The following is a 24,102-nucleotide window of genomic DNA, read 5'->3' as shown; positions in this document are numbered from 1 at the left end:
GATCTCTAGATTTTTTTTTTTTTTTTTTTTTTTTTTAGCTCCAAGTTAGGTACAAGCTGTGACATCCAGAGTAACTTTAGTGGCTTCAGCATTCTCGCGTTTTAGAGGCTTTCAGCAGGTCTCGTGCATCTTGGGGGTTTTAAAAACCTAATTCCCCAACCTGGCTGTTTTCTGATCCTTTTGAACCAAATTTAACTGGACGAGTCAGGACCCTTCTGTTCTTTGTACAACCCCAAAGTCTGGCCGAGTAAGAAATGATCCTGCCAGCATGTGAATACAGGGTAAGGCTCAGCCAGGGCCGGTTTGATCAAGAGGACAACAATCCAGAGATTGGTTCAGCTCAAGTTGCTTAAGGAATTACCTGAAGGCTTCATGCCTGTGATTTAGTTGGCTTTAAGTACCTGTCATGAAATTAGAGTGGAATTGCTGGTCCCCAGCAGTCCCTGCATCCTTTCCCTTCTTGCTGGACCCACCAGCATCATTCGTGGCACTCTCCTTAAGGTCTGCAGTAAGCACCCCTGCACACTGTACACACGCAAACCCTTCCTGTGCCCGCAAGCACGCATCAGCTCTGATCCCACCTGGCAGAGTGTAAACTTTATGTCACTTGGTGACTGTGTTGGAAGGTATACCAGCCCCAGAATGGGACATCACTAAGGTTTGGTGGCAGCTAGAGGCATGTCACGAAGGCTCTGGGCTCTTCCACTAAGGGAGCAGCCAGAGTCCCCTCCTTTGTGTTTGTCCCCAGTGCTAGCTGTCACAAGCTTACACAAGGGCACGAATGGAAGAGGCCCTCACTGTGGACAGGCACAGAGGACGGACTGAAGGTTCTCAGTGTGACCTGATTCTTTCTAGCAAGGGATAACATGGACTAAGACAGTTCTCAACCTTCCTAATCCAGTTCCTCATGTATGGGGACCCCCAGCCATGAAATTATTTTCCTTGCTACTCCATAGCTGTAATTTTGCTACTGTTATGAATAGTAATATAATTATCTGTTATGCAGGATGGTCTTAAGCAACCTCTGTGGAAGGGTCATTTGACACCCCACCCCCACGAAAGGGTTGTGACCTACAGGCTGAGAACTGCCAGACCAGGGGAAATGACTCACTGAGCTGGGGTGCTTCATCTGTAAGACAGATAAAAATGTTGCTGTCGCCATCAGGCTTTGTGAAGGTGAGCACAGGGCCACAGGATCCCAGCCTGCCCCAAGCACCATACAGCAAGCCCTGTACTGGCTGGGGCTGGTGCCTGTGTTTGTATGTCTACTGCCATGAGTTCTGCCATCTGCCACTGGGTGGGTGGGGAGTGAGTGTGTGTGACAGAAGCCATGCCAGCTGGCAGTGGGTACCCTGCACTGTCATCCTCAGCAATCCCAGTAACACCATTAAGCTCATCATGCAGGAGGCTGACTCAGGCCAGCGAGCGAGGCATAAGTAACAAGTCACTGTAGATCTGTTCACGCTCCACCAGCCAGCTTCCTCGGAATCACATGGGAGGACCTGATGCCCAGAGAGGTCAGAAAGACCCGTCATGCGTTGAAGCTTTTCGGGACACTCAGGGAAGGTCCACGGGGGTCCACGGAGGCTGTGTAGATGCTGTGGTGATTAGGAGGTGGCAAAGGAACAGATGGGACATGCTCTCCAACTCAGGGAAAGACATCTGCAGTCACGTGGGAAGATCAAAGCCTGGGTTGGTGGTCTGAGTTCAAATAGAATCTCTGCTGGGAGAGAACAAGGGCTAAGCAGTTCTGTCTCTGGGTGGAATTCGTCTGGTTGTGGGGGCCTTCCTGTCCTAACTGGGAGAAGGGGCCTTGAACCTTTCTCTGGCACAACAGTACGACTTCCTGCACAATGTGTTTGGAGGGGAAGCTGCCCCAGGTCTGGAAAGCTGCCTTTCCTCCTGGAAGTGGATCAGGATCTCCTGGGAGTGGCTCAGGCTGCTGACTGCTGACAGGGTGCTGTGCTTCCCAGATGGTCATGAGGTCCTGAGTCTCTGTCTCCTGCCCCGTCATCTGTCCCTACTCCTGCAAGCCAGGAAGGGTGGTGCCGACTCCCTGCAGCCTCTTCCAGTGCCTGGCCCCATCATGGAGACTGCCTTTTCTGATGCTGCCCGGCACAACTGCCACTTAAAAACTCCAGGGAAACCTTGTGTCCTCTGCCAGAAGAGTATCAGGCTCTCTGGGACAAATACACAGCAGCTCTTACAGTGGGGTGTTCCACCAGCCTGCATCTGGTCTCTATGCTAGGACCACCTGGCCTGGCCGTGGGGCCCTTACTCATGGTGCTTCCCAAAGGAGGCTGTGTGGGAAAGGCAAAGCCAATGGGCATCTCTTGGCCTCCTCAGCTCAGATGTGGAAAGACTCTGGAGCCCCCAGACCTTGGGGGTTCACTTTTCGGCTCCCTGCTCATGGGTGCCTTCTGCACACACTGACCCCCCACCATCTCCAGGCTCCATGTCAGCCAGAGAGCTGGCTCCAGTTGTGACAAGTCTGGCTGTCATTGTCTTCTCCGGAGCCTGTCCTCAGCTGGACAACATCCAGACCCTTGCTTTCCTAGAAGTGGTGTGTGTGTGTGCACGTGCATGCATGCACGCACGCTCGTGTGTGTGTGTGTGTGTGTGTGTGCGTGCGCGCGTGCACGCACATGTGTGTTGAGTTGGGGGAGTCTCACTGTATCATCTAGTCCAGACTCCAGCTTTTGTGCGTGTGTGACCCTCCTGTGTCAGTCTCCTGAGTAGAAGGGACTACAGGTGTGGACCACCCCACCTGGTACTCAACAGTCACCTATGAATGGCCCCTCTGCAGAGTTCTTCATTGGTGTTCATTTACCGTAATACCTATAGATAAAATGTGCAACAACACCTTGCTGCTGGGTGACAGGGACCCACTAGCCTGAGATCACTGCGTTTGGTTCAAGGAGGTCGTTTTCCAGAGTCCTGGTATCCGTGAGTCCCAAGAGCTGTCTGCCCCTCACTAGACAGATGAAGAAGCTGAGACACTGTGGGGGAGGGCATACAAAAAGGAGCGGTGTGTGTGTGTGTGTGTGTGTGTATGTGTGTGTGTGTGTGTTTAACTGTTCCCTGCTGAGGAAGGGTCTGGGTTAAAGAGCCCTGAATTGGGAGCACTTGGCTTGTCTTCTTCACCTACCTCTGAACAGCCACTAAGAAATCCCTTGAGCTCCTTGTTCAACCTGTTTGCAAACTGTGGCGAAGCTGCTTGTGAGTGTGCCTGCCACACAGCCAGCAAGGTGTTTGGAACCCACCTATGCCTGAGGTGTGTGTGTGACTCCTCAGGCCCAGTGGCCATGGGCATCCAGTTACCTGCTCTAAATCTCTCTGATTGGAACACAGTGCTTGTGTCTGTCACTCAGAGCGCTCTGCTTGCTGCTTTTCAGAGCAAGTCATGGAGGAAGATAAAGAATATGGTGCAGTGGTCCCCCTTCGTCATGTCCTTCAAGAAGAAGTACCCCTGGATCCAGCTGGCAGGACATGCAGGTAGTGGGCTCGGCTCCCCTAGGGAGGTACCTGGTGGATGTGGGAAGTGGGGAGGCTGGTGCCGGGTGCTCCAGGAGACGACAGCCCTAGAACAGACCCTGGAAGAAGGTGTGGCCTTTACATTGCCTTGTGGACAGGTGATCTTTCCAAAGTTCTTGCCACTCCATCCCCAAGAACATACCCATCTCCCCATCCTGTCCCTAATGCTCCCAGTCTTCCTTTGTTTCTCTAACACAGCTTCAGATCGACCCTTTGTGGCTTGTTTACCCTTGGTGATACTGGACAGAGGCAAAGCTTGAGTGAGCAGCTGCTGTGTATGCCTGCATCACCATGCTTTAGGAGCTACAGTGTCAGTGGAGATACAGTCTCTCTATAGGAAGGAACTTGAGTTGCTGGGAGTTGCAGCTACGTCACCCCATAGTCACCAAGGTGCTGGCAGAGTCGGCTAGGCACCCATATGGAGCCATTTATCATGTATTGTCCTCTGGGGACACCTCCATAGCCACCCCATAGCCCTCATGACTTCATGGCCCTGCGGGTTCTTTTTAGGTCAACACAGGCTGAGACCAAGATGTAGATGGACACCCTTTGTGAATATTCCCTGAGGGGGTGGTCCTGAAGGAGCACTGCCCAGACGGCCTGTGCCCACTCTGTCCCCTGTCCAGGCACTGAGTTTTTTCTCCTAAGACTTGGGGACACCTGCTTGGTAAAGAAGTAGGGCTGAAGTGGGGGGGGTGCTTGTAGCAATACTGAGGAGAAGAACTAGGCACGGCCCTGTTGATATCTTCAGTTGTGAGGAGCCCGGAGTCAGAGGAGACATGGAGCAGCCAGGGTTACAGTCAGTGAGCGGGTGACCAGGACTCAAAGCCGCTTGCCTTAAGGCACTGTCTACAAATGGCCACACCTTCAACCCTGGGCTCAGCCGGTGTTGTAGCTTGCAATGGGTGGGGGACAGTTCTAATGCAGCTCCCAAGGGGTTGTTGCAAGAGGTGGGAATGGGGGGTCCCCAGATATCCATGACTTCCACTGCGGCTAGAGGCCCTCCTCCTACTTGCTCTGCAGGGAGCTTCAAGGCAGCTGCCAATGGCCGCATCCTAAAAAAGCATTGTGAGTCTGAGCAGCGCTGCCTGGACCGCCTCATGGCTGACGTGCTGAGACCCTTCGTGCCGGCCTACCATGGGGACGTGGTGAAGGATGGGGAACGCTACAACCAGATGGATGACCTGTTGGCTGACTTCGATTCGCCCTGCGTGATGGACTGCAAGATGGGCATCAGGTGAGCCAGGCTCCATGGTGCATATGTCCCTCCCCATCGTGCCTGGCTGTGTAGGGCTCTGCCCTGCCAAGAGCTTCTCTTCTCTAGTGAGCAGGAGAAGGTAAACCGGGGCCCTGGCTCGGTGCTGAGCCTCGCGGGGAGCAGGCAGAAGGAGCTGCACACTAGTCAGGTGGGGTGGGTAGCCAGCAGGGAGGAAGCAAGACCTCTTGGTAAGTGAACTGCAGCAGAGACAGGAATGGAGAGGGACCACAGAGCTGGTTTGTAGTACATGCTAACTTCAAAAAATAAAAAAAAAATAAAAAAAAAGGAACTGCCACTGGGGTGCAGTTATAGATGGAGTCTGGGAGCTGCAGAGGCCCCTGTGGTAGGTGACAGGTGGGCCTGAGTGACTCCAGAGAGCTCCAGAGCCTGAAGGGCCATAAAGCCTCAGGCAGAAGTGGACACCACCTCTACCTCCAGGCCGTCATTGTCAGCCTCTGAGGTGTCCAGTACTGCATGTTCACCCCAGAGGGCCTGATTTCCACTGCAGACTAATTCCACTGGACAGTGGCCTGAGCTCTGAGATGAAGCCTGTATCTGATTTGATCTATTTCTTTAGCATGTAGGTGGGTGCATATGAGTGTGGTTTTGTGTGTGTGTGTGTGTGTGTGTACACTGTGCATATGGAGGCTAGAGGTCAACCTCGGGTCTTGTTCCTCAGGAACGGTCTTCTTTTAAAGATGTCTCTCATGGCCTTGGCTTCTCTGATTAGGTGGGCTGGGTGGCCTTCTAGTCCCAGGCAGCCACCTGTCTCTACCTGCCCAGCACTAGGAAGACAAGTGCTTGCCACTACGCTTTACCCAGGTGGCCAGCCCTTTACCACCTGAACTGTCTCCCCAGCCATCAAATGTTGTTTCTTAAATGAAGAGATTGAGGAGGAAGGCTCGGCGTGCTTGGGTTCAGCCAACAACAGCTCCCTTCTCGTTCCTCCTGGAAGTTCTGTCCTAAAATCAGTCCCTGCCAGCTGACCGAGACGTGTCCCTTTCCCTCGTTCCCAGAGCAGGGCTGGGGTGATGGAGAAACACAGGCCCTGCTGTTAGTTCATCCCCATCACTGACTTACTTCCTCCTACTCTCCGAAGTCCTGCATGTCTTGTCCCCCAGGGAGCTAGGGTGGGTGAGGTAGAAAGCAGAATGTCCCTGTAGTTGACACATGGCCTCAGATCTTGGGCTATCTTATTTCTGTCTCCAGAAAATTCTTTCCACAATGCATTAGAATATGCCCACTTAAGCAGAGGCCCTGCCCTTCCTTCCAACATGGGAAGCCCAGAGTTCAATCTGCCTGCAGGAGAGGGAGGTGGGCGCATGCACAGTCCCCCTGGGCGCTCTTGCTGGTGCTCAGACAGGTGCAGCTGTACCCGAAAGCACTGCCTGGGCCTTCTGCCTTGTGTGGCTGACTGTTCCCGGGGGAACTGCCAGGGGAAGGGTACCCATCCCCTCAGGCTTCCCTCGTCTCCTAACCTGTTAGCTTCTCTCTCTTTGTACCTCAGAACTCTTCTGTCTAAAGGGGCTTAGTTAGCCCTATGGGGTTAAGGAAGGGGAGGTCTCCCTAGAAGCAGCACTCACTCTGGCCCTACCTTCCCCGCACACAGACCCTAAGGTCTGTGCACTCTGTACTCTGAGCATAGTACTAGGTGCCTCAGTCATACTGTCCCAGCAGGTCCCACACCAACCACACTGTCCCAGCACATCCCACACCAGCCACACCGTCCCAGCATGCCCCACACCAGCCACACTGTCCCAGCATGCTCCACACCAGCCACACCGTCCCAGCACGCCCCACACCAGCCACACTGGGAGGTGGCACTCAGGGAAGTCACTGGACCCTGGAGGCATCTTACACCGGGTGTTCCCAAGATCTGGCTCCAAGTGAACAGGCACTCACACTGCTCGTAGGCATCCTTGCAGAGATAACTTCCCATTTGCTGTGCCTGTGTCTTCTGTCATCCTGACCTACGGCTGCTTCCCAGCCCCTGAGCTCTGCAAAAGCTGCCCGCGCCTCGGCCTGATGATGCCCGTTGGTCTCCCATGGATTTGCCACCTCCCTTTCTTTCTCTTGAGTCAGCCTCAGATTCCGGCCATCAGGGGACAGGTCTAGTGACCCCAGATCTACTTTCTGGGGCTCCAGAAGTTGGCAAGCAGGTCTCCACTCCCCTACAAGGGATGGAGCCCGGGCCTTCCCTCTGCAGGAGGGCAGTGATAGGCCACAGTAGGTTTTCTAATAGACCTATTACCCAGCTAGTATCCATTGGGAACATCCCTTCCAAGCTCCCTTCTGTGCCTGAGGAGCGACCGACTCTGCCTCACTGAAGCTGTGGGGGCCGCTCTGGAGAAAGGTCCGTGTGGACATGGCTGTAACTTTGGTGTCTGCTTCCTGTTTAAGGCGCTACTGAGAACCTGTTTGCAGAAGTGTGGCTACTGCCTGCCTAGCAGGCCTGGGTTGCACCCTCAGGAGTGTAGGGCCTGAGTTCCTCCCCCACGATGCACAGGTCCACTGACAACTTGGTATCTGTGTGCACGGTGGTGTGCGCGTGCATGAGTACATGGGTGTGCACACATGCAAGGACCCAACCAGAGCTAATGTGCACACCCTACCGTCTTCCCAAATAGCCAGGACCCGTTTACGTGTGTGTATCCCAGGGAGTTGGGGATTTTACTACAGTGTAAATACCAAAGGGTGCAGGGCTTTCGGAAATCATCTTCTTTGTAAGATGAAGATTTTGGGTCTGTCTGTTCTGGGACCCAGACTGGCATTCTGGAAAAGATGTGGAGGGGGGTATTGGGACAGTGCCTGGGGGGCAGGGGAGAAGAGTGGGCAGGAGAGAAGGGAGGGTGCCTCTGAGGGCAGCTTACACCCACGCAGGGTGTAAGGGGCCCACTTCCCCATCCTGCAGCTAACTGCTGACTGCTGCCTCATGGGGCCCTGGGCAGCATGCACATGGCTGGGAGGGTTATAACAGGGGAAAGGTCGGGGTGAGTCACGTTTCCAGTTGGAGGTGGTGGTGGAAGTTTGGGAGGGTAGTGCAGGGACCAGGATTGGTACCCAGAGTTCTGGACCAAGGACTCTGCTCCAGGCTGCTCTGAGTCTGGCCTGTCTCTGTCTGTCACCTCTCCCAGGAGCTTAGTGTCCTCACCATTTAGCCTGCAGGTTCCACTTATGGCAAAGGGACGCGAATGTGGTAATTCATGATACCTGGTAGTCTCCCAGGTATCAGAGGCTTAGTGACCTGGTGTGGCAGATTTATCTCTGAGACACAGATGGGCTACAGAGGCCTGAGCAGCCCTCTCCAGTATAGGTCACCACTCCTCCTCTCCAGTATAGGTCATCACTGCTCCCTCTACAGTATAGGTCACCGCTGCTCCTCTCCAGTATAGGTCATCACTGCTCCCTCTCCAGTATAGGTCACCACTGCTCCTCTCCAGTATAGGTCATCTCTGCTCCCTCTACAGTATAGGTCATCTCTGCTCCCTGTACAGTATAGGTCATCTCTGCTCCCTGTACAGTATAGGTCATCTCTGCTCCCTGTACAGTATAGGTCATTGCAGCTCCCACTTATGCTGCCTTTGGTGCTTAGAAGAACCCTGGAAAAAAAAAAAAAAAAAAAAAAAAAAAAAAAAAAAACAGATGCAGCCCAGTCTCGGGCTTTGTGAGGACAGGGAGACAGGTTGGAAGGACAGAAATCTTGATTTCCAGATTGCCAGGGCACAACAGAGTGTCAAGAGGGAACCCCGCACTCTGTCTCTCCGCCACAAATGGAGCACTGTCCCGACACCTACAAAGGGCCTCTTTGAGGGGACTCCTGAGCTTATCAGACCTTCACAGTGCCAGCATCAAGGTGCTCTGAGAACCTTGGGGACAGCCTTCCTCAAATCAGCTCAGTGTGTGTGGCTTTCCCAGTGGATATGCCTCATCTGAGATGTTGCTATCTTGACCATTGTCCTGGTACCAGATGCAGCCAGCTCAGGGTCTTAATTCCCCAGACAGTCCATGGCTATGGGGAGCTGCAACCCAGCCCCAGAACTCATGCCCTTCTTCTCCCATGCAGGACATACCTGGAGGAAGAACTCACCAAGGCCCGGAAGAAGCCTAGCTTGCGGAAGGACATGTACCAGAAGATGGTTGAGGTGGACCCTGAGGCCCCCACTGAGGAGGAGAAAGCCCAGCGGGCTGTGACCAAGCCACGTTACATGCAGTGGCGAGAGACTATCAGTTCCACGGCTACCCTGGGCTTTAGGATCGAGGGCATTAAGGTGAGAATTGTAAGGTGTGGCCTGAGGATGCTGAGGTCTCTCAGTTCTCCATGGCAATGAGGACCTGGGGATGCTGGAGTCTGTAAGGTTCACCTACCAGACCTAAGTGTGGACAGCCAGCCTCAGGGGTGCTGGCCCATTCTGCAGCCAAAGCTGCAGGTGGGCTGACTGACTGAAAGGCCATCAGTCCCTTCACACATGTCGGGTAGGGATGGCTTATTTCTAGAACTGTAAAGAAAACCTTGCATAGGAGCCAGCTTATATGCCTGCCACATGAAAGATATTGGCTCCCTGCCAGTGAGGTACCAACAAGGAGAGGTGTGTGACTAGCTGGGATCGCCTTGGAAACCTCTTCCTCCATCCTTTCCTCTCGAGTGCCCTGAAAAGGAGTTCAGAAGACTGTCCTTGTCCCTATGTTCCAGTCCATGTCCCTAACTATTAGATTTGCAAGACCTAGCTGGGAGCAGGTAGAGGGAATACAGACTCCTCATTGTCAGACCAGGTGGCCATCCCTCCAGGGACCCTGGTCCCCCCTTTCTCTGCCCAGGCTTGGTCTGCCTGACCCCCTCTCCAGCATGGAATCAGAGTTAGGTAATTGAAATGAGGGAGGTTCCTACAGCCTTCTCTCACAGAGCGTGGAGATGTGAGTTCCTGTGATCACCAGTGTCTCTCTAGAGCTGGGGACGGAGAAAGCCGTTTGTCCTTCCCTGTCTTCTGAAACCAGCCTTCCTTCCTGGCAGTATCCAGCTCTCAGACTGGATGCAAATTGTATGCACGTGTCCTCTCCATCTGTGGTCTGTCTGAACAGCACACCCTGGCATCTCTCACCCTGGCATGGCCCTCTCCTGGCCGCGGGATCGCACAGCCAACAGCATCCACTGGCAGGGAGAGGCCAACTGCCTGCGCCGGCATCTGCCCTCCCTTGTCCTGGTTGGCAGGGAGGCCCCATAAGGAAGGTTCCGCTGAGGTTCCATCCCCTCCACCATTCCCTCAGACCCAACTGCCGGCTGCCTCCCTGAAGTTACAGCTGTCAGCTGTTTCCAGATGAAGGAGGATGGGTGCAACTGTCAGAGCTCCTGCCGGTCCCACCTTTTCTCCCCCTTTGTCTCAAAAGGACAGAGCCCTGCATACTTGGCTTGCCCAGGCCAGTCTGAACAGAAGGAGCACTGAGCTCAAAACGTGGAGATGGTGGATGAGGGCGTAGGGATGCAGCAACCCAGGCTTAGACCTCGGCTTTGGGAGAATCTGCACAGTGCCCCTTGGTCTGCAGTGCACTGCAAGACCCGAACTAACTGTCTGGAATCTAGAGAACCAATGTGAACAAGTGCACTTATGTACACAAGTATGTGTGTATACATGCGCACACACACACAACACACTTTACAGCTTCTGTTATCATATCATAAAAATTGCCAGCATTGGGGCTGAAGAGATGGCTTACAAGTTGAGAGCACTGGCTGGCTACTCTTCCATAGATCCTAAGTTTAATTCCCAGCAACCACAGGGTGCCTCACAACCATCTATAATGAGATCTGGTGCCATCTTCTGGTATACAGGCACAATGCAGGCAAAGCACTGTATAATGAACAAACTTTTTTTTAAAATGGTCGTCATCGTGGCTCTCATGCTTGAGGTCACTGTTAAACGAGGGTCACATAAACACAAGCCTATGACAGGGTGACACTTAGCCTGATCATCCAGATGGCTGCTGGCACACTAATGGAACACACTGTGAGGCACTGGTCCAGGGAGCAAGCTTCTGAGCAGGAGCTGAAGCTGTGGTTTACCTTGGGCCGCTGCTGCCCTTGCTTAGAACAGCGTGCTTCTCCATTGTGTCTCAGATACCCTCACACCCCCAAGACTTCCTAAGCAGCATGTGGCCCAGGGTCTAGTGCCACTCTGTGAGCTCCTCAGCTGGGGCCCGGGACAGGCTCCCCTGTGCCAGATGACAATTGTCTGGTTGCACCTGCCTTGTTTTGCCTTCCCTGAATGCCTGACCACCTCCACAGAGCAGCGTGAGGGTCATGCTCATGAACAGAGGTCACGGACCTCTGCTGACCGCCCCTGGGTGATTCCCTCCTCAGAAGGAAGATGGCTCCGTGAACCGTGACTTCAAGAAGACCAAAACAAGGGAGCAGGTCACCGAGGCCTTCAGAGAATTCACTAAAGGAAACCAGAACATCCTGGTGAGTCAGGGTTTGGGATCGGGGAACCATCCCTTCTCCAACCTAGGTAAGCTAGGAAAAATGTTGAAACCCTAGTCCCAGACTTCTGTATGAAGCTGATGTAGCTGTTCCCAGAATTCATGGGTGTTCTTAGAAGCTTGGGGACCACTTACTCGTTCTCCTGAGCTGTCAATCACTCTGTCTCAGCACACTGCCCTTCCCTGTCAGGGAACAACCATGGAGGGGGTTCTTTAGCACTTGCTGCTGGCTGAGCATTGTGCTGAGTGTTCATCATATCCCCTCAGAAGCCCTCTGGTGAGGACAAGCAAACTGGCATTCTTGTCTCTAGTTGGCAGACAAGGAGACTTGGGAGGTCAAGGGCACAGATAGAGAAAAACAGAGCTAGGGGTCACACCTGAGTTGGCCTGACACAGAGAGTCCCTGCACTTCCTGTTGCCTTCGGGCCCAGACCTATAAGACTGGAGTGCACACAGCTGGTCTGCAGTGACTGACTGCCCTCTCTCGTTCCTGGGCATCTGTTTGGGTCATTTCAGACCCGCAGAGTCATGCCACCAATTGCATTTGCAAGAAGGGTTGATTGCTGTTGCTAGGGATGCCAGGGCACTGCTGACTGGTCCCGCCTGACTATGTCACTGCTGGAACCCTGTGATAATGGCTTCCCTAGTGACTCTGTAGTTCTGGTTGATGAGACTCACAGAGATAGCCCTCGGGAATGATTAGGCACCCCACTGCTCACACCGGAAGATCTGTAAGGCTCTGTGGAGGAGGCTCATGTAGACATACGGTAGCTTTCCCCTTATCCTGTCTTTAGTCAGGGGCACGGCACTTTGTGGTCAGGAAGTTACCATGACAACCAGTTCTGGGCTCTGACTCTGATAGTTGGCATGCTAAGATGGGCTACCCCCTCATGGAGAAGGTTGAGGGGAACATAGTCTCCTGGGAATGGTGTAATTCTGAGCTCAGCTGGGGTAGCTGAGGCTGGAGAAAAAATGATGAACACAAGGTCATTGCTACCTGTCATCCAGTGACTCTAATGCACTAGATAGATCTGATCACACACACACCCGAACACACACACACACACACACACAGAGAGAGAGAGAGAGAGAGAGAGAGAGAGAGAGAGAGAGAGAGAGAGAGAGAGAGAATGTGAAACTCTGATCCCCTCTGTCCTTAGATTGCCTACCGGGACCGGCTGAAGGCCATTCGAGAAACCCTGGAAGTCTCTCCCTTCTTCAAGTGCCATGAGGTAGGATACTGAGCCTTCAGTGTGACAGGCATGCCTCACCTGCTTGATTGAGACTCCTCACCATCACCCCCAGTTCCAGTAGGAAGCGAAATTGCTGATCCAAGCCTCCCTCAAGATCATATAGCCTCAGAGTTTCCTTAAGTCTCTCAAATACCTGAGTACTCCTTCTGTGAATCCTAGCCCCACTCCCCCTCCGAGCCCAACTCCTCTCCCCCAGGCTCTGCTCACCTCCCTCTTCCTGGCCCTGTCACCTCCATCCACCTCTTCTCCCGCCCATCCTGCCCCCCCCCTGGTCCTGGCCCTGCCCCCCTGCTCCCCTGCTCCTGCTCACCCTCCTTCTTCCCCCCAGGTCATTGGCAGCTCACTCCTCTTCATCCATGACAAGAAGGAGCAAGCCAAGGTGTGGATGATCGACTTTGGGAAAACCACACCCCTGCCAGAAGGCCAGACCCTGCGGCACGATGTCCCCTGGCAGGAGGGGAACCGGGAGGATGGCTACCTCTCAGGGCTGAACAACCTCATCGACATCCTGACAGAAATGTCCCAGGGTAGCCCCCTCACCTGAGGCCACCACCACCTTGCCTACCCATGCCACCTTGCCTGCCACCTCTGCCTCTCCCATCTTCCTTGCTTTCTCTGACTCCGTCTCCATTCTTCTCTGAGCGCCCACCTAAGAACAGAGCCTCCCATCTGCACTACAGGACACTTAGGGAAGAAAAGAGATTCTCTAGGTCTCTTTTTCCTTCCTACGCAAGGGCCTGGAGGTGGCGTTTCTAATTCTAAGTAGAACTACCTTCTGGAAGAGAATTACCCAAAGCTAGGCCCCCACATCCTGTACAGCCCATTGTCCTCAGGGCCCCGCATGGGTCTGAGAGGCTGCCTGCTGGGGGACTTGAGAGATTGAGCCTCCCTCTGGGAGACCCCCAGAAAGTTCAGGCCCAGACTGGCTACCTGTAGAGTCCTGCTGCCCCCTGGTGGCTGATGCCATCGGTCTATACAGCCCCATTGGTGCCTCCCACCATGAGCCCTGAAGCCAGGCCAGAGTCCTGACTTCTGGGAGCTGGGAACACGATCTCTGGGGAACCTGCATGTGACTGATGAGCAAAGAATCCGCCAGTGAGAGGCCCCAGCTTCCAAGAACACTGTATGGCCTTTCTAGGGATGCTAAGCCAGGACCCCACCTTGTTGGTGTTAAACCTTGGAATTCAGGCCAGGCTAGGAGCTGGGAGTATGGGGAGCGGCTTTCGACTGTCTCTAAAGACCTTTGCTCCTCCATCTGGAACCACTGCCTGTGAATTCAGAGGGGTCATTCTGCAAAGATGAGCTTCCAGGGACAAAGTCACCTCCTAGAGCCACTGCTCAATGCCCCTAGATCTGCCCTGCTGTGGCTAGGTCCAGAGCTGGGGTAGACGACTCAAGGCCCTACCCACCTCCAGGGATCTGCAGCAGCCCTGAGAGCCTGCCACACCTGAGAGAGGAGACTACTCTCTTGTCCCTCCAAATCCTTGGTAGCCGGGTACCTCTACTTCTGTACCCAGAGTCCCTCCATGGGGAAATGTCTAACAGTTCGGGCAGTATCAGGCCTTAGGGAGGCAGGATTTGGGCTCCTGGAATGATTTCTAAATTTCCCTTCAAATCGCTTGTTCTTCCAGCTTGAGGGGCTTAGGCCAGTGTTTCTCCACGTCATGTGGGTAGTTCCCAGGGCTCACAGGGGTGCCCACGGCTCTGCCAAGCCTTCTCCTTCCTGGAGTCCTGAGCTGCTTGAAGGGCCATGGGGTACCATTCTTAATCACCACTTCAACTGTGAAGCGGGGGACCTGGCTGACTGAAAAGAGTGTACTGTACGGACTGTGTGACTTTTCAAAGACCACACGCCCAGCTGTTGCCCTTTGGAGCTACCCTCTGCTCCGCTGGGCTTGTCACCTCCTCTTCTACTGAGAAACCCTGGGTCACATGGACAGATGCTCTTCTGGGTACCAGGCCAGCAGACGCTGTTTGGGAAATGGGGTAAGCCAACGTGCACACACCTAGCAAGATCACTTTGGGCAGGGGTGACCGCCTTGGCCGCTTACCCTAGTTCCCTGGGGTTTCTAGAAGAACTGTTGGCCCATGTGACACGTGTGTTTCCCCTTTCATGCTGGTGCGTGAGTGACAGTTGGTGGGGGCGGGAGGTGGGACCCGCAAGGATGTATAAGTACAGATTTTAAAAAAGGAACTCATTTAAACTTCCTGGCTCCTATTCAGATGGTGGTGAGCTCCCGTGTGGGCTGACTTTCTAAAGGTCACCCCCCCACACGCCCCCACGGGCGAGCCCAGACCTTGTGACAGCACATGATTGGGAAGACAGGCAGCCTGGAGTGGGGGAGGAAAGTAGCAACCAGGCAGCCAGCTCTGGGACTCCCCAGCTGTAGCTGCCTGAGGGCTTAAGGGGGCCCTGTGGTCTGTAATCAACCGTGTGCTGGGGAGGGTCTTCATTAATTCCAAGAGTCGATAGCTACCACCTGGCCACAAGTCCCCTCCTGATCTCAGAAAAAAAAAAAAAAAAAGGTTTGCTAAAGCGAACTATGCTATGAACAAAAACCCCAGGGACCAGTTTAATGTATGTAAGAGAACGTAACTGGCCAAGCACTTTAAGAAGGAGTCACCTGTCACAATAATGTGCTCAGGTAGTGTGACTAGCTACCGGTCAGCAAGAGCTTAAGACCGGGCTGGACAGTGCTTTGTGCTGGGGAATATCGTAAGGTGATGTAGAGAGGCATCTCTAGGGTTATTCTGTTATCAAGGGTGTTTTGCTTCATTGGGTTTTTGTATTTACCATGCTAACACCCACACTTTATCTCCCAAACCATTGTCCCCTTCCTTCCTGCCCGTTGGGATGGATAGAGCTCAGATGGAATTTCCCGGAACCTCTGGGAATCTGATAACCCATGTTTATGTACCTGGTGGAGACTCCCAAAGTCCTGGCTACACAGGTGCTGGGACACAGGACAGACTACATGCACCAGTGTGCAGATGCGAGTCCACGGAGCGCTCCTGCTCTTGGGCCACCAGGTTTCTTGGTGGCCAGCCTTGCTTTGCACGCTCTGAAGTTTGCTTCAGCCGCTTTCCCCAGACCAGACTTTCGTAACCTTTTAAGAAGTGTGTAAGTTATATTTATTTTGTTTTTGTTTTAATTGCACAAAACACTAAGAGGAAAGGCTGGGCTGCTCCTCCGAAGCTCCGCCAGCCTTCTGGGGGGCCTTGCCTTCCTGTCCGGAGGAGTCCTGGGCAGCTGTGGCTTCAAGGATGCTGTTCACCTTTGCCTGGCTGTATTTAGCTTCAAGACCGCCTGTGTTCTGCCAACCCTGTGTGTATAACTTCCCCCTCACCCCGCTCCAGGGTGCTCACCCATCAGTGCCTTTTTGGGAGGAGAGGAACCTTCCCACACCCTGACTGGCTCTCCTCCTCTGTATTCCTCTCCCCGTGGGACTGTTACATTCCTTGCCCAGTGCCCATCAGTCAATTGCAGACGCTCTTCCCCTTCTCAATAAAGGCCTTGGAGACCATTACTAGTGTGAGGTGCTCCTTCTGTCCTTCTGTCCCCACCCACGCACATACCCTCCAACTACCACAGAAGAGCTGTGATGCCCCGCAGTGCCTATGAGGTGGGGTAATAGTCTATCCACAAACCATGTGGAACTCTCTAATGAGTCTTTTCTACACCCTCGGCTACACCTTTAAACAGTGGCTCAAAGGCGTCTACCAGTTATGAAGAAGGTTCCCTGCTCATGGTGGGCTCTGTGTTGGGTGCATCCCACCATCCACAGTGATGAAATAACTGTAGAGTCTCCATTGATCAGATGGGGAAACTGAGGCTTAGAAAGTAAACAACACTGGGCGATAGTGGCACACGTCTTTGATCCCAGCATTCGGGGGACAAAGGCAGGTGAATCTGTGAGTTTGAAGCCAACCTGGTTTGAGACACAAAAGAAGTAGACGTAGGATAGATTCGAGAGGACCATCAGTGAATACTGCAGCCTCGAGTTTATGGTTCATAGTCCTGCCGTACCCCAAACCAAAGGGGACGGCAAAAAGACTTTTTTTTCTATCATGATACAAGGAGAAAACAAAAGTCCAAAACATTGCGGAACAAAACATCCAGTAGCTTCACCTTAGGTCAAAACATCTTGTTGTTTGACCTTGAAGGAGCAATAATAGGCTCGAACTCTCTGACCTTATGTCAAGATGGAGCAGAGCCACCTCTGTGGGCTCCCACACCAGAGGAGTGTTGGAAACAGAGCACGGGGTTCCAGACCCCATAGTGACTCAGCAGGCAGCCATGGCTGCATCTCAGAGACTGGTCTCATATGAAGGGTCATGGCCCTTCACAGCTTCTCTCCAGCCCTGCTGTAAGCCATAGCCTCCAAAGGACAGTGATGCTTACATTTTAGAGGGCTGCCCAGCTCAGACCCCAGAAGACTAGTTTTAGCCACTGTTGTGTGGAAGACCTGCAATTACTTCCAAGCAAAGTCATCCACAGCCCCCAAGGCCCTTGCTAAAGGAAAAGCAAGCACCTCGGAGAAGCCTGCGAGCCATCTATCAGGATGTTAAATCAGCTCCCTCCTGGCTAGTTCCAGGAGACCTGTGGTCATGGCCAGAACACTAGGCCCTAGAAAAGATGTTCACTTGAGAACTCTCAGTAGCAGCTTAGGTTGGCTGAGTGGCCCTGAACCACACACGTTCTTTGTGCATGGTGTCCTCAGGGTGCCATCGCGTCTCATCACATGGACCCCAGTACCTCACCTGCTACCTGTCGTCCAACCACCAATCACAGAGCCCTCACCACCTTCACCTGGGGTCTTTTTTCTAGCAGACCGGGGAGCAACCAAAGAAGTGGGTGGCCCTGCTGCCTGTTGCCTCTCAGGACCACGTTTGGCACCAAGTGTCTAAGCCTGGGCTCACAAGAAACTGGTCCCTACTGGTATATGGGGCAACAATTATGATCAACTTCATGTTATGAGACATCTTCAGGGGGTGGATGCTCTGGCTGACTGGGGACAGAACACCTTAGTGAGGCAGGGGAGGAGTCTTCTGTATCTAGCTCATGTTCTGCTGCATCAGCCCCTCGAGAGGAATCTCTGTAATGGTCCTACCATGTCTGTCAGCACAGAACTGGGACTACTTAGGCACTCATCCCGGGAAGTGGGAGGACAGGCTGTATCACCACCGGCTATCTATTCCCTGGGAGCAGTGTGCTCCTTGGCCACACCCTCTGGCTAGTCTTCTCCCTGCCTCTTCCACTGGGCAGGGAACTGGGTAGTGGAATGGCCACTAAGCCCTCCAAAGGCTGCACAGGAAGCCTGGGGACTTGGACACATTTCAGTATCTGCTGGTGACATCAGCTCCATCAGTAGATCATCAGAATCTATTGCATCTCCTCCACGCCCCATCTTCACTGACTCACAAGGGGGCTCAGCTTAGCACAGTGCCCATATGCTCATATACAGCAATGCTATGTACATGTGAGGAACACGGAATATCTGCTCCTGTAAATCCCGAAGTGGTGCCTGAGCCTGCCATAAGAAGCTGTGCCAACCCTTCTGAACCCTACACGGGAACATCTGCCTCCTTCCTTCCCCATATCACAGAGCCAACTCTACGTTCTCTACCCCCCTTTCCCACCTCTCAACTATGCAGTCACCAGAGCAGACATCCTCTTAGAAATTAGACCTTATAAATAAAGTTTTATTAGCAACAACCAGGCTACTGTTTTGTGTAACATCTAGGGCCTCTTCTACACCACAGCCACAGATGAGGCTAGTATCCTGCCACCTACATGGGCTGCAGAACTAAAGAGGTTTATGATCTAGCTCCTTACAATGGCTGCCAAGTCCTGCAGCCGTGACTTGTGGTTATGAATTGCTAAGTGTCAGGTGATTGAAAACAAAGTAGTTTAATAGTCAGAAAAACTCTGTGAGATGAATGCAGTCAGTCCCGTGTTCTACCCAGAGGAAAAGGGTAGGTTACCAAGACCACACGGCTAGGAAACAGCAGGCCCTGGCATTGGACCAGACTGGAGACCTGCCTGGGATTCTGCATGTCTGCATCCCTGGCTAGTCCAGGGCGAGTGTCCTGGTACCTGGCCGTGCCACGGGACTGCTAGGACAGCCCATGAATGCTGGAGGCTGGGGCATACAGGGGCAGAGCTACCCAAGCCCAGACAGATTCAAGGCACCTGGTGGTCCCTGCATGCCTGGAGATGGGGCTGGGGACCGGGGCTGCTTATTCTAGGCTTGGGGTGATCCTCCAGGCAGCTCAGTGTTAGCGTTCATGACATCCAGTGCCCCTTACCTGCAGACCTAGGGTGCAGACCCAAGTCTGCTTGCCACTCACAGGCTGGCTCACACGCCCTTGCACAGAAGTGCAGAGAACACATCCAGTTCCCGAAAATGCCAAGAAACAGCGTGAGTGTCATTTTTTTTTCGATTTCAGTTTTCACTGTGACAGCTGTGGCCCAGCTCCTGGCATTTGGTGCACCATGCACGGGCCCGAGATGACACATTCAAAGAGAAGTGAGACTGGGGCGCAGAGAAGAGGCGTTTCCGTGCCTTGCAGAAGTGGGGCGGCTCAAAGGGAGGTTTTATAAAACCAGGAGACACCTTAAGTGACGGTCACAACCCATGATAGACCCCAATGAAAAGGTCACAAGAAAAAAATATATCCACCAGGCATTAGGGTCCAGCCCTGTGGTTCTCATACTCTGCACACAGGGTCCTGAGGACCAGGGCTATAGTGGACACTTAGAGGCCACAGAACTCAGGTCACAGTGGTGGACCCCTTGGAACTAGCATCATTGTCTGTCCCGATCTTTCTTCCTGTACCTTTCCAAACTTGTGAATGAGCACAGCAGGGTTTAAAGTGGGTGCAGGGGAGACCGTCCCACGTGAGTGTCTGTGCTTTACAGTGTGGTAGCACGTGTCATTTTAAAAATAGTTTCTGCATATTATGGACAACCAGTATCTGTGACAGCCTCTGACAACGGCAGCCCTGCTCTATTTCAATGAGGAAAAAAGAAGTCTCAATTTTAGTCATGCTTCTTTCTGAGAATTCTTGCTGGAGTGAATTCAAGACAGCTGTGAAACGAGGCCCCCACAAGGGAGCCTGCCCCCTTGTGGACATCAAGGTGCATTGCAAGACAGCCCTAGGACAAGGGGGCTGGTCAAGGTATGTATTTACAAATGACAGCCTGCTCTAGGAAATAAGAGTGCCCAGGTTTACGGCGCAGTGGAGGCAGTGGACAGAGAACAGGTATGCGTGGTGCAGGATAAAGAGCAGAGAAAGCAAGGGGCCCCAAGGGGAAAGAAGAGGCCTGACCTAAGTCAGGGACATGAAGGAAACTTGAGACAGGCTTTGCAAAAGAAGCTGAGCGTGAACTATCCAGCAGGTTGAAGGATGGAGGAAGCGGAACACGCAGCCGCAGAGACACATGGAAGGACACTGTATGTGGAGTGAGTGGCCAGAGCAGAGGATCGTGTGGAGCTAGCAATGTGGGCACAGCCAGATCTCAGGCCTGGAGAAGGATGGAGAAAGAGAATGAGGCATGTGGAGTTTCCTCCAGTGACAAACAGGTGTTCCTGGAGGCCCCTAAGCTGTGGCCTTTCCTCCTGCCTGGAGGAAATGATGCTTAGCCAGTTGAGAGACGCCAGGCCCTGTTATGAGGTCAAGGCCACACGCTAGAAGGAAATTGACAAGGCAGTGTGGGTGCCATCGCCCCGTGTTGAAGGGAGCCTCTGGGGCTCACAGCATTGAGAGAGAGTGCCAGGCTTGCCAGGTCAGCCACTCTCACTCCTGTCGAGCCAGAAAGCCCTGCCACCTTTCCTCAAGGCTTGGCTTTTCATCATCTTCCAAGTGTTTGTTCTCTTCCTGCCCAGCTCCTGTCAGGTTCAAATGAAACTCTTCGAGCCTCTACTCCTGCAGGCTTGTGGTTAATTGCACTGCTAAGTAGCTGACACTTCAAAGAGGCAGCAAGCCAGGGAAAACAAATTCTGCTTCTACATTAGATGCAGAGGAGTCTTTGCATAAAAGGTTTTCCTTTTTGGGAAGAAGATGGGAGGGGCAACATATCCAAGTGTGCTTCACGGTGCTCAGCAGCCACGCACCTTTAATTCCACCCATGAGTTAAGTTGACCTGGCTCAGAGAGGTGGCTGGCAGGAGAAAGAAAGCAAGCATGATCAGAAGTCAGTGCTGCCTTAGTGTATTGGTAAGTGTCTGAGACACCCATCCCTCTCTGAAAAGTGATGTGCGCCCCAGACTCTGCTTTGCGGAGAACACAGTGGGAGTGGCTAGCAGGTTAGGGTCTGAGGCAACACCCAAGGCCCAGCTGCTGGCCTCTGAACTCATTTCCTAAGGGCTCAACTCAGGGCTCCAGTTCATCAGTCCTCACTCACTCGTCAGTGACTTCCCGTGTGCCTGAGATGCCTCGTTGGCGCTAAGAGCGTGCACTGTGTTCGTTTGAACACAGTGGTGATAAACTCAGGATCGGCAACAATGCGTCAAAGTCACATTAAGGAAAAGAAATTAAAAGCGCTCACTGCCCCTTTGGGTAATTTACCCAGGTGAGCCCAGATTCGAATTCTTTGCTTCCCCTTCCCTGTGTCTTCCACCATCCCCTGGCTGTTGTACAAGTCTGATGTATGCCTGCCTAAAAGCTGTTTTAGGAATCTGTCCCTGTGTCCGTGTGTCCCTAACAATGGCATCACGTGGGGAAGGAAGAAGGGATACTTTACAGAAATCAACAGAATCGCACAAGAGGTGAAATCTTACTGACCCCAACCCCACCCCAACTGGCCCAGGTAACACATACACACTATAAAACATTATTTGAAGGTTGCTTTTACCATTTGCGCCAAATGTTTGTTTTATAAGGTTGCTTTCAACCTATTTCCTGTTTCCAGCATTTATTACCATAACATAAATACACACCTGCATTACCCTGAGTCAGGGGCATGGAAAAATACATAACCTAAGCTCACAGTCATGAATTGGCTTAGGTTGTAAAAGTTGATTACTTGGGGGAAACCCAAGGCAAGTTAGGTTGGTTGTTACTTGGTTCCCTTAAGGGCAGGTTAAACCAACCAGCTGAGTACACAGTGGGACAGCAGTCTGACATCTTAATCACCTCAAGGTGTGTCATTAGCTCTGGTTGTGAGGTCCAGCCTGAGTTCCAATCTCTTAGAATGTGAAAGATATTTTTGTGATATTGTACTGCCGCAGCACATGCATAGGGTGTGGCGATCCACAAACAGGGCAGCTCTCCACAGTTCATCAGGTTGATGGAAACAACACACTCGCACACTGTTAAAACCCAGTGTTCTACTTTGGATCTTGAATGTCCCCTCCAAGGACCATGTGTTGAAGGTCTGTTGTTCTACTAGGGGGTCATGGATGGAACCTTTAAGGGGTGGAACCTAGTGTGAGGAAGTCAGTTCACTGGGGGTATGACTCTGAGGGGATACCAGGACCTGCCTGTTCTTTTTCCCCCCTCTCTTTTACTCCTGCCATGAGGTAAGCAGCTCCCTCTGCCACACACTCCCACCAGAACATGCTGCCTCACCGCAGGCCCAAAAGCAATGTGGCTAATCGACCATGGACTGAAACATCTGGAACAATAAACCTAAATAAACATTTCTTCATTATAAGTTGATTGATCTTGCACTTCCGGCGTGACTGTGGCGGCTAACAGCGACCACAGACCTGTCCCAGCTCTTGCCACTAGAGCTTGTGGACAAGTGTATAGGATCAAGAATTCACGTCGTGATGAAGAGTGATAAAGAAATTGTTGGGATTTGATGACTTTGTCAATATGGTGTTGGAAGATGTCACCGAGTTTGAAATTACACCAGAAAGAAGGATTACAAGATTAGATCAGATTTTACTAAATGGAAATAATATAACAGTGCTGGTTCTGGAGGAGAAGGGCCTGAAGTATGAGTGGATTTCCTAGACTTATTCTGGCTTTTTAAAAACCTTTATTGTTTAGATTCTATAAAATGAAGTTTCCGTTAAAAGGAAATACTTTGAAGATATACACCCATTTTTCTAAGCTGATCATGGTTATTTTGGGAAAGGAAGAGTTTTTTTTTGTTTTGTTTTTTTGTTTTTAAAGGCTTAAAAAAACGCAGATATTTTTGGTTAAAAAAAAATAAGTTGATTGAGCTCAGCTATTTGTTACAGTATCCTACCACTTCCGTGTCAGGCACATTGTAGCCGCTCATACATTATAACCCTTGTTAGGCAAGAAGGGGAACGCGGATGATAACACACATATACACACAGACATGCACACATGCACGCACGCACACTATGGAGAGAAAGAACTTGAATAAACTTATGGGAAAGAGAAAAGGGTAAAGGGAAAGAATGAAGAAAAAGGGTAAAAAAGAAGGAAGCAATGGAGAACAGGTAGATAGAATTAATAATGGAAGGGAGGGAGGGAGGGAGGGAGGGAGGGAGGGAGGGAGGGAGGGAGGGAGGGAGGGAGGGAGAAGGCTCAGGTTAGACAGAGCTTGCACTGGCCTCAGCATGAGGGATGGAACAACATCGCCCCTCTCCTTTCTGCCCGGCTTTGTATGTTGGCATCTTGCTCCAAGGAGTAAGAACTCCAGCCACAGTAACTTCAGGCTTTCAAACTTCAGCCTAAGGACCAAGGCGAGACTCTTGTCCCGGTAGAGAGACTAGAGGAAGACTCTAGACTATCCCAGTAGGTGCAGTAGGAGGGGCTTGCACTGCAGATTCCCTCTTGCCCGAAGTGAGTGACTTCTGGGACTGACAGTCTTCCCAACATCCCGTGGGTGTGATTAAAGCAGGAGCTTGCCCCCTGGCAGAGCAAAAGTCAGCTTGTGTCACACTGGTGAGTGTGACTCCCAGGCTAAGGATAGCCAAGAAGGACTTGATGTCAACAGTGAGGCCATGTCTATGCAGAGAGCAGCAGGTATAGATGGTGGGCACTGTCATGTTGGAGGAGACCCTTATATCTCTGCTTCTGCTTTTCCAAAGGACTATGATATGTGCTGCTACCCTAGAAGCCAACAGCAGAGGTGGCTTCTCTATTCTCTGGCTTCGATTCCCTGCAGGCCTAGAGACTCAAAAGCCAAGGATGGCTCCCAGATGAAACTTCCTTCCTCCATAGTGCAGCACTTTCTTTGCCATACAGAATTTTGCTTCCAGGTATTGCTATATTTGATGAGAATACACACATCCACCCTGCCTAGGAAGCAGCTCTGGGCCTCTGCTGAGCACAGGCCTCCTCTCCGTATTCTTCCATATCAGGGACCCTTCAGTGAGGGCAAAGAAGGCACTAGCTCATGATACCCAAGTCCCTAGAAGGAACACAGCCTCAAACTACATTTACATCCCTAGGTTTAACTCAGGGGGTACCCAAGGCCCAGCTGAACCCCACAGACATCAGGAAAGAGTGGACACCAGGACTGCCCAAGATTCCCTGGGCCCAGGGTTGTCCATGGGCTGCTCCATCCAAGAGATCTGTCTTTCTTGGGACATTTCCTTTCTGCTCTGCTATGAGTCACATTATCATCTCTGTCATTCCTGGTTTGTGCCATAACATAGTT

General features: G+C 52.3%; 1 protein-coding gene and 1 pseudogene across 3 annotated transcripts in view; both read left to right on the top strand.

The window, feature by feature from the left end:
- Positions 1–16,040, top strand: part of Itpkb (inositol-trisphosphate 3-kinase B) — a 93,212-nt gene extending 77,172 nt beyond the window's left edge. For all 3 annotated transcript variants that reach the window (XM_057770037.1, XM_057770039.1, XM_057770038.1), the window contains 6 exons: positions 3,396–3,495; positions 4,558–4,771; positions 8,856–9,060; positions 11,145–11,246; positions 12,424–12,495; positions 12,845–16,040. In XM_057770037.1, coding sequence (XP_057626020.1) covers positions 3,396–3,495; positions 4,558–4,771; positions 8,856–9,060; positions 11,145–11,246; positions 12,424–12,495; positions 12,845–13,060 — 909 coding nt within the window. In that variant the 3' untranslated portion in view covers positions 13,061–16,040. The remainder of the gene's footprint in view (positions 1–3,395; positions 3,496–4,557; positions 4,772–8,855; positions 9,061–11,144; positions 11,247–12,423; positions 12,496–12,844) is intronic.
- Positions 16,041–22,204: 6,164 nt separating this feature from the next.
- On the top strand, positions 22,205–22,465 carry LOC130874531 (U6 snRNA-associated Sm-like protein LSm5; annotated as a pseudogene).
- Positions 22,466–24,102: the final 1,637 nt, after the last annotated feature.

The sequence above is a fragment of the Chionomys nivalis genome, chromosome 5 (assembly GCF_950005125.1).
Source record: "Chionomys nivalis chromosome 5, mChiNiv1.1, whole genome shotgun sequence".
NCBI lineage: Eukaryota > Metazoa > Chordata > Mammalia > Rodentia > Cricetidae > Chionomys > Chionomys nivalis.
This window is presented reverse-complemented; position numbering and strand designations above follow the sequence as displayed.